We start from the raw sequence: 10,651 nt of genomic DNA, 5'->3' as shown, positions 1-10,651 counted from the left end.
AATAGACATTGTATATTTAAAATTTATATTCAATGTAGTAATTTTATGTTAATGTGATAATATTTTTATTAGAAATTCTACCAGTATTTTAATTTATATATGGTTTAAGAAATTGGAAATGAACGTGCTTCAAAAAACCATTTCTTCATTATTTTAACACAACAAAATTTTAACGGTTCACTTTAATTGTATATTTTTCTTTTCAACTATATTGTAAAAAATGGTTTTTAACAATTCTTTATATTTATTTTATTATAAAAAGTTCACAATAAAAATTAGAGTTTGTCATTTAAATTTATACTCATTGTCACATTCTATTTAACAAATTATTAAAATGGTAAGATCATTATTTCTATATTATTTTTTCTCTACTCCATTCATATAAAAAAGTTATAGTATAAAATCTTGTATCAAATAAAAAATATTCAACTCAAAGTAGGACGAAAGGAGTATAAGATTAGTGATTTATTAAAAATTAATATTTGCGTACTTGATTTTCATCTTGTAGGTTCAATGCGGCTATTACTCACTTCGTTCGAGAAATAATATTACATTTTGTCTTTTTAATGTCCACAACTTAAAGCCTGATTCGCTTTTTTAGGATAAGTCAATCCGTCACTTTTCTAAATCACTACATTCATATTTCATTATAAACTTAAGATATAAAAGTAAGACTCATACTATACTTACTTTTTCCACTTACGGGGCGAGACTTTATATCTGAATGAATGAACTGTGGATGTGGAGCCCTTGCCAAAATAAATTCTTGCATCCTCCACTGCAGGTATATTAAATGAAATATTAGTGAAATGAGTTAGTAAAAAATGAGATCCTATTGCTATTTATGGTAAAAATGTACTCCTATTCATAGATAAACTAAGATGGAAAAATGAGACTCGTATTCAGAGACGGAGGGAGTACTAGTTTTCCACTCTTATTAGTATTATTAATATTAATTGGAAGTAAGATATTTGTTCAATATAAATGGAGAGAAATGATCGTGCTTAAAAGAGAAATTGACAGTCCGTTAACTTGTTTTGAGCCCACGCGCTCTTAAGTTGGCGTGTACTCACATTTCATTCAATCAAGATTTATCCGGCCTTGTATACAAGTTGAGATCGAGATCTGAGCTTCTTCTCTCTCTCTCTACAACTTCTCTCTCTCTGTTTACAGTAAACCCCCTCTTTCAGTCTGAAAGAATTAACAATCAAAATGGCGAGGGGAGGAGGGTGGCACGTCGTCGTTTTGCTATTGTTCTGCTCTGCGTTCCCCGCCGTTTGGTCGGATGGCTCCGATCACAAGTACAAAGTCGGAGATCCGGTGCCGCTGTATGCCAACAAAGTGGGGCCATTTCATAATCCGAGGTCTTTTTGCAATCATATCTTCTTCTTCTTCTTCTTTTGTTTAATTACTCGAATAATGTTTATTTATATTTGGGGATTTTTATGTACTGTCGGTGTTGTCATAGTCGTGGACGATTTAGGATTTACTAGCTCCAGATTATGCTAATCGGCGTGTGGAATTTACGATACTTAGTTTGGTTTTTAAGGAATTTAAAATTGGAGAGTGTGGGGTTTTGACTTTGATTTTGCAGTTGATGGTTGTGTTATTGTGTTATCATGAAGCTTTGATGAACTTTGGTTTCCTGATTGTGATTCTGTGATGCAATCTGTTGCTCTGTTCATTTCATCATCTAGCAATGCTGATATTCTATTGTATGTTCTGATTGACAGTGAAACATACCGCTACTTTGATCTCCCGTTCTGCTCTACAGGTATTGATTCATAGTATTACTCTTATGTATTAACTTTTGTTTTTCCTCTCCCTCGCTCATCCTAGCATTTGTGCCAACAGGTGAATTGAAAGATAAAAGTGAAGCTCTCGGTGAAGTTTTAAATGGAGATCGTTTGGTCAGTGCTCCGTACAAGCTTGACTTTTTGGTCGACAGAGAGTCTGAAGTCATTTGTAAGAAGAAACTTTCAAAGAAAGATGTTGCTGAGTTTCGAAGAGCCGTGGCAAAGGACTATTATTTTCAAATGTACTATGATGACTTGCCCATTTGGGGTTTCCTGGGAAAGGTTGACAAGGAAGGAAAAGGCGATCCTAGCGAGTACAAATATTACCTGTTTAAGCATCTCCACTTTGAAATATTTTATAACAAGGATCGCGTGATTGAGATCAACGCACGCACCGACCCTAGTGCACTTGTGGATCTTACTGAAGACAAAGAAGTGGATGTTGAATTCATGTACTCAGCCAAATGGAAGGAAACTCACGTGCCTTTTGAGAAGAGGATGGAAAAGTACTCTAAATCTTCTTCACTTCCTCGCCACTTAGAGATCCACTGGTTTTCAATTATCAATTCTTGTGTGACTGTTCTCCTTCTAACTGGATTCCTTGCTACTATCTTGATGCGAGTGCTCAAGAATGATTTTGTTAAGTAAGGCCTTCTCACATTCTTCTGCATTTAGGAGCAGATAAATTATGTGTGATCTCTACTAACACTTTTCTTGTTTTGCTAAAAAAGATATGCCCATGATGAGGAGGCAGCAGACGACCAAGAAGAAACTGGTTGGAAATACATCCATGGTGATGTTTTTAGGTTCCCAAAATACAAGTCATTGTTTGCTGCTTGTCTTGGAAGTGGCACACAGCTATTTACCCTGTAAGGATGTCATCTTCTATTTTTTGAAGTTATTTTTATGTTTAGGGAAGTGTTAATTATTGACTTTAAATAATGGAAAGCGGTTAACGATTGAATTTTCTCATCTCCAGGGCCACCTTTATATTCTTACTTGCTCTTGTTGGTGTATTTTATCCCTACAACCGAGGAGCTCTTTTCACTGCACTTGTGGTCATATATGCCCTTACATCTGGTATTGCAGGCTATACAGCAGCTTCCTTTTATTGCCAGCTAGAAGGAACAAATTGGGTTAGTAAATTCAGTCCAAGCACCATGCTCGCGTTTCATATTTAATTTCATGTACATTGATGTTCTTTGTGTTCTGCTTCGTTTTCTGTTGATATATTTTATGTATACTTACCTGTGGAGAATCTTGTTCATCAACAAACCTGATATTTCTTACTGTCTTCTCCTGCCTTTTCCCTACCTGATATAACATATTGACCGGAGTTTCATGCACTGACTATCGTTATAATTTATGAATATACCCCATAGATGAGTGGCATGAACTAAAATGTAATCCAAATGAAAGACTGAGCTGACTTTGGTTTTCAATTTCATTACCGGTAACATGTGAAAATTTTATTGAGCATTCAGGTAAGTCCAGGATCTTTAGTCTGAAAATTGAAAATGAGTTATGTATATTTTTTTCTCCTTTGGTTCTATCTTGGTTAATATTAAGCATCAGTCTTGTTTCCTATATTTTGTGTGTACTGTGTAGTGCATGTTTCTCTCCAACATGCTTCTTATTTTTAGTGCTTTATCTTGTTAACAGGTAAGGAATTTGTTATTGACTGGAGCTCTTTTCTGCGGGCCGTTGTTTCTCACATTTTGCTTCCTCAACACGGTGGCCATTGCTTACCATGCTACTGCAGCTCTTCCTTTTGGCACCATCGTGGTGATATTTCTGATATGGGCTCTTGTGACATCACCTTTATTAGTTTTGGGAGGGATTGCAGGAAAGAATAGCAAGGCAGAGTTCCAAGCTCCAGTCCGTACAACAAAATATCCTAGAGAAATTCCACCTTTGCCTTGGTACCGTGCAACATTGCCACAAATGGCTATGGCTGGATTTTTGCCTTTCAGTGCCATCTATATTGAACTTTACTACATATTCGCTAGTGTCTGGGGCCACAGGATCTACACCATTTACAGTATTCTGTTCATAGTCTTCATTATCCTCCTGATTGTCACTGCATTTATCACAGTTGCCTTGACATATTTCCAACTTGCGGCTGAAGATCATGAATGGTGGTGGAGGTATGTTAGCATGCTGTGAACATTGTCTTGTTATTAGTATCTCGCCTTGACTTTATCACTCAACACCTGATTTTCCTTTTCTACGAACCAGGTCCTTCCTATGTGGTGGATCTACCGGCTTGTTTATTTATGGCTACTGCCTGTATTACTATTATGCACGGTCGGATATGTCGGGCTTCATGCAGACCTCATTTTTCTTCGGGTACATGGCCTGCATATGCTATGCTTTCTTCCTAATGCTTGGAGCAGTCGGTTTCCGTGCTTCTTTGTTCTTTGTGCGCCACATATATCGCTCAATTAAGTGTGAATGATACTTTCCTTTTACTGGAAAGCATCCAAGTTCTGCAGGTATGTTCCCTACATATGGGTAAATCTTTCTAATATAAGCATATTGGAGTTAATTTGAAAAAGGAACTGTGTAATCCATGTACAGGAGTATTTTGGGTGGGGAAAATGGTGGTGTATCATATTGATATCATCCTTGAGTGAATGGCTGCATCCAGAGGTAGAGTGGCCATTGTTGAAACACTTTATGAGCGGAAAGTAGTTTAAGTAGGGCTAATAAACTCACTAGTATAGGTCTTTTGCTATTGCATGTAGTACTATTTTTATTTTTATTTTTTGTTGAAAATTTTGTATCAGATGGAATATGAGATGTGAACATTTATGTTGATTTCTTCTGTCTATTATTTACTGGTGCACTTCATCCAAATCTCTTTTTTTTTTTTTTTTTTTTTTTTTTTTTTTTTTTTTTTTTTTCTTTTGGGATAGTCCAGTTCAGTTTTAGTGTGTTCATTTTATTTAAAAAAGTCTAACTGGAGTTCACTTGCTGTGGAGTGCAATTGTTATGCAATTTTTTTCTACCTCGTCTTTTAAAAATACAAATTATTTTTATTTTGATCTGAAAATTTTTATTTTGAAATTTTTTTCTCTTAATTGTAATAAGACTAGTACAACCAAAGCAGTTGCAGGGTGGGTCGGGTGCGGGATATCCGACACGGGTAATCTCGATACGTTGCGGAGTGGGTATTGGGACAACATATTTGGCTAAATTCGGGTACAAGTACCCGCGCCCCTAACTATAATTAACTAGGAAGATTGTTATCCAAATAACGGGGGATTTAGGTTGAAACACATGAAAAGAACAAAGATACCATAAATAGTTAAGATAAGATGTACATAGATTCTATATTTTGAATAAACAAGTAAATACAGATAAAAATTAAGTGTATTCATATTATAATCTTATCCAAATAACGAAAAATACTACTAGAATCCAAAACAAAAGGAAATTAATTATCCAAAAATCAAGTGATTACGCGCGAAAGCAACGGATTCTATAGTTTAAATAAATTAAAACTAACACATAATTGACTATATAATTAAACGTGTAAAACATGATCATGTTTCTGATTGGAATTGAGAGAGAAAAAGCAATCATATTTCCGATTGATCAGTTCAAACCAACCGCGGAGCAGCTAAACGCAAAGACGTTTCCGATTGGAATTGAGTTCAAGCCGAGTGTGAAACAACTGATCGAAGACTTCCTGTTGCCGTGGGCGAAGGGAGAGAAGCTCGGATGGGAAGGCATCGTCGAGAAGCAGATGTACGGCGAGAAGAGCTTAAACATCAAATGGTGGATTCCAATCTCTACATCAAAATAAAGAAAGCATGGATGGAGGTTGATGATTTTATGTTGAATTTATTCAAATCTAGAATTAGATTTCATTATCGAAATCGTTAAAGTTGAGATATGGCTTACACTTCTCTCCCTTCACCCACGGAAAGTCTTCGATCAGTCGTTCCCCGCTCGGCTTGAACTCAATTCTAATCGGAAAACGTCTTTGCGTTTAGCTGCTCCGCGGTCGGTTTGAACTGATCAATCGAAAACATGATTGCTTTTTCTCTCTCAATTCCAATCGGAAGCATCTTTGCGCTCTCTTTCTTCTCTCTCCCTCAATGTTTTGGTATATCTATATTTGAGTCCAAAATTGAGTAAATGAGAAATGGTCCAACTAAATAGGCTAGTGATCTGGTGGTTGAGTGCATGCCATTCCTACCTTTAGGCCAATGTTCGTTTCCTTTCGGTGCAGACTCTATTACTATGGAACATATCAAAATGACAAAATGACTCTATTACTATTGAACGGATGGAGTATAACTTTATCCACTTTGCATCAGAATTTTTTTCCATTTTATCTCAATAATCTATTGCAATTTATTTTTATCTCTATGTTGCTTTTTTATTGTATTTTACTATTGTAGGGATCATATCACTCGGGATTCACTAATAACCGGGACCTCTTTTATTGCAAAGGTTCTGAGATGGCTAATCTCAGAGTTACAAGCCAATTACAATGTAATCAAAACAAGATTACAAGTAAACCAAGATTACAAACACTCTAAGAACAAATGGTTACAAATCAGAAACCCTAGCTACTGGTCAAGCCTTCTACCAGGTTGGACTCTCAAGCTTGATCTGATTAAGCACCTGCACACTTAATAGAGATGTTAGTAATAGAGACAAGATCCTTTTGGATCAAACACAACAGACAGAGACTAAGGCAAAGCAAGTCAGAGAATGACTCAGGTCACAACAACGACTACACCAGGCCAAGAACCTCCCCACACGCTACAACCACAAGTCACAAAGGTGAGAAAACGTCGAACACAGGAGCCAGAAACCCTAATCTCACCGGTTACCACCAGTTCACCACCACCGTTCTCAACCGTCACCAAACTCATAGATCTTCCACGATCTACACAGGATCTCAGACACCGAACACCCAAACTTGAAGGATCTCAAACCCTAGGTCAGAATCTGCTTCAAACTCTTAAGGAAACCGAGAGAGTCTCCTAACTCCAAAGCTTCACCGATAGAAACCACTAATACTTGGATTCATCGGTCAGAACAGAAGATCATAGGAGAACACCGGCTAAAACCGCCGTGGGTGTAGAGAGAGAAAGTAGAGAGAAGGAAGAGAGAAATCCGAGAGAGAGAGAGAGAAAGAGTTGAATCGAATGAAGAGATAAGGAGTTGGCTCATCTATTTCTCTCACAAACTAACACATCCACAGATCCAACGATTGTGGCTTGTGATCCGAGTGAGTAGTGACACGTGGCGGCTTACAAATAATTGTTGGGCCTCACATTTAATTAAATTGGGTCAGCCCAAACATAATTAAATATATCAGTCCAAAACCAATTAGTCCACATAATATTCAACATTCTCCACCTTGGACTACATTGGGAGCACACAGGGAGAACCTTAGTCTGCTGTTGCTTCATCACAGCCTACAAGGCCCTCTCAAGACACCAAAGAGTTTTTAAGCTCATTAGTCAAGAGATAAGGCCAGGTTGCCTAATAAGACACGAGATGGCAAGCCAATTAGTCTTATAGAACTTTACTGTCTTGTGATTTCAAATTAAGCCAAGGCCTAAATGAATCATCAAGGTCTTCCCCCGGGATATGCAGATGCACATGCTAACTACAATCAAAATGCAACCTTTTAATGCAAGAAAGCAGTTTTTCAACAGGTAAACACTTAGTGCCCATGTCAGCAGGATTCTTATCAGTATGCACCTTATGCAACAAAACCTCACATTTTTCAACACCATCTCTAATGAAATGGAACCTAACATCTATATGCTTGGTCCTATCATGAAACACAGGGTTTTTGCACAATTGAATAGCAGACTGACTATCAGAATACACAGCAGGAGTATCATTCAAAAAATTAAGTTCAGAGAGAACTCCCTTTAACCAAATAGCCTCCTTCATAGCCTCTGTAATGGCTATATATTATGACTCAGTAGTGGAGAGGGCAACTATGTGCTACAATTGAGATTCCCAACTAACACAAGAGCTACACACAGTAAACACATAAGAAGTAGTGGACTTTCTCTTGTCCTTGTCATTGGCATAGTTAGAATCAACAAAACCACATAGCTCAACACCATCATCACACTTAGAAAAACACATACCATACTTAGAAGTATGTTTCAGATATCTAAGAAGCCATTTCAAGGCCCAATGCATGGGTCAAGGATTAGACATATATCTACTCAAGCAAGACAGATTTGACCTAATTAGCTTATTAACAAAACATTACAAATCCTAACGCCACATTAGTAATATGGACATATAATTGTGTCTAGATGCAATTATGAGTTTTCTATAAAAACGTTTCATTTAAATTAGATAATAGTACAAAGAAAGTATAGTCTTTTACATTTAATCTAATTTATAGTATTGTCTTTCAATCAAAAGTAAGTTTACTTTTCAATATAAACAAGAACTATCAGATAGCTTAAATTGTTAGGAATTCTTGTATTCATCTAATGAGCGCAGCAGAAATTGCATAAAAGAATAACAGATCCAGATTCATAATCGTATTGCAAGTTGTGCATGTAAAACTGATAAGGCTAATTTCATGCATTGGTTATAGAATAAAATTCAGCAATTTCCTGGGTCTAACATAGCTTTTAAGTCAGGTGTGTAGAAGAAACAGCCAGATCAAGGAAGAAAGGGAGGAAGCCACATGGTGAAGAAATCTGGCGGGAAAGTGAGCAGAAGAAGGAAGAAAGTTACCCGATGGAGGAGATTTCTAGACGGAGGGCAAAAAGGAAAATTCAAGAGAATATTCTAGAAGATCAACTCCATGCCTATAAATAAGAGCACGCAACACACCTGAGGCATCCATCATCTCACTTTTGCTCTTAGCTCACTTTTCACACTCCTACACACACACTTAGGGGTTACCAAATTCAGGGGGTTTGGGTTCGTAGTTTGTATCATCGTTGTGTACCACCGTCTCTACGTGAGGCGAAGAAACAATTTATTGCTTTCTGTTTTAATTTCTGCTTTGGAATTCCCCGAGTCTTCGCTGTTCGAAGCTCGGCTTTGTTTTGTTGAATTGTTGTGGAATTCGTAATCGTTTAGCTATGAAAGTTTACGTTATGTTTTCGTTTTATGTTTATGTTGCTTTTTTGCTTTACCTTGGATGCTTTTCGCACTTGATCTGCTGGTTTGAGTTGAATTGTGCTGAACTTGTAGTTGATCGGTTGAATTTGGTTAGATCGGAGTGATCGGAGATGAGAATTGTTGTGGTTTGTTGCGGATGGCTTAGATTCGGAGCGGATGAAGCGTCCGATGTTTAGATCTGGTAATTTCTGCATGGGTTTTGAAGTTTAGTTTCATTTTTCTCATTTACCTCGTCTAGTGGTAGTAGATCTGTTCTATTTTCTTAGTTAATCGTACTTTGATAGTTTAATTTGACATGCTCTGTTTCGATTTGATGCTTGCTCTGTTTTCTACTTTTTGTGATCGTGAATCGTTGGTGAAGATGAAGCTAGTTGCTAGTTAAATCCATAGTTAGTTAATTGCAGCTTTTCATTCGTACCTTTACTGTTTTTGGATATGGTCCCCACGCTCTGTTCTTCATCTGTTTAGGCAGTTTAAGGAAAGTAATTCACTAGGTCTGGTAAATTTTGCCGCTGGAGTATTGATCTGTTTACATCTCTGTTTTCGTTATGCATGCTTCCGTTAGGTTTCAGTTTTCCTCGGTCTAGCTGGTAGAATAGATCGCTTACATTTCCCGAGTCTAGTAGTTAAGTTCTCAACCCAAAATTGCGTGGCAGCAGCCAAAATACCTTTTCAAAGTCTCTTAAATGCTTCCTTACGCTTCCATCTCTGTGGGATTCGATCCCTACTTCCTTATACTAGTTTTTAGTATCGTGGGTTGAGGGTTTTGAAACAGAAAAAGATTGTGTGCCCAACGACCGAGGATTTCAAGGATTTCCTAAGTTCCTAGACCTTATGATCTAGCGGATTCTCTGGATCTGAGAAGTTTGACCATAATTAAAAGTGCACACACCGATAAAACTGGACTTTCAAATGGCGCCGTTGCCGGGGATGGATGGCGTAGTATGTGTGAGTGTTTAGAGATTTTGGCGTATATAGTTTAAATTTCTTTTTTGTTTTTCTTTCTTTTCAGTTTATGAGCAGAGGTTCACGGTTTAGAAATTGGAGTAACTCGTCTGGGTCAAGGAACGTTCAATTCAGGTGGCAAGTCAAGGAGTCAACATCCACAGTCACCACCAGATCAGGGTTAACGACATGAAATCCATTCCCGTTTGGTTCAGACATTGATGAAGAGTGGAATTCATCCGGCAGAGAGGACCCTAAGTCATCATCAGAAACAGAGTACTCAGAAACAGATGAGGAAGTAGTCGGTGACATGGCAAACTTAGTTGATCCTGATCCTGAGATCGGTTCGCTCACTGCACACTTAGATGGCGAACCAACCTATGCTATTGTCTCAAATCAGCGTCAAAGGTCCATCGACATAAAGACGAACGTGCTAGGCGTTCTACCCACCTTTTCAGGGCGAAGGAATGAGTGTCCATATGAGTTCCTGAATGAGTTCAGCAAGTTATGCAGCATCCAGAAGAGGCCAAATGATGCGACGGAGGAGGACTATCGCCTACGCGCAGTCCCGTTCGCTTTGAAGGGAGAAGCCAACACATGGCTGTTAAGGTTGCTACCGGACTCAATTCATACCTGGAAGGATTTTAAGTTGGAATTCCTGGATTACTTCTTCCCTTCGAACAAAACCAATGCCCTTAAGAAGGAGATTCAGGAGTGCAAGCAAGACTACGATGAGTCTTTGAGTCAGTATTGGTCTCGATTTAAGGGATTACTCGATG

At 37.8% G+C, this 10,651-nt stretch overlaps 1 protein-coding gene across 1 annotated transcript; it reads left to right on the top strand.

Moving 5' to 3' along the window:
• Positions 1-1,110: 1,110 nt before the first annotated feature.
• On the top strand, positions 1,111-4,632 carry LOC125214356 (transmembrane 9 superfamily member 3). Its single transcript, XM_048115353.1, has 8 exons — positions 1,111-1,364; positions 1,734-1,774; positions 1,855-2,440; positions 2,528-2,665; positions 2,776-2,932; positions 3,459-3,943; positions 4,035-4,291; positions 4,377-4,632. Exons 1-7 carry the CDS (start codon positions 1,213-1,215, stop codon positions 4,252-4,254), a joined length of 1,779 nt encoding a protein of 592 aa, XP_047971310.1. The 5' UTR covers positions 1,111-1,212; the 3' UTR covers positions 4,255-4,291; positions 4,377-4,632.
• Positions 4,633-10,651: the final 6,019 nt, after the last annotated feature.

This window comes from Salvia hispanica, chromosome 3 (assembly GCF_023119035.1).
Source record: "Salvia hispanica cultivar TCC Black 2014 chromosome 3, UniMelb_Shisp_WGS_1.0, whole genome shotgun sequence".
NCBI lineage: Eukaryota > Viridiplantae > Streptophyta > Magnoliopsida > Lamiales > Lamiaceae > Salvia > Salvia hispanica.
Note: the sequence above shows the minus strand (reverse complement) of the source record. Positions and strands in the feature narration are given on the sequence as shown.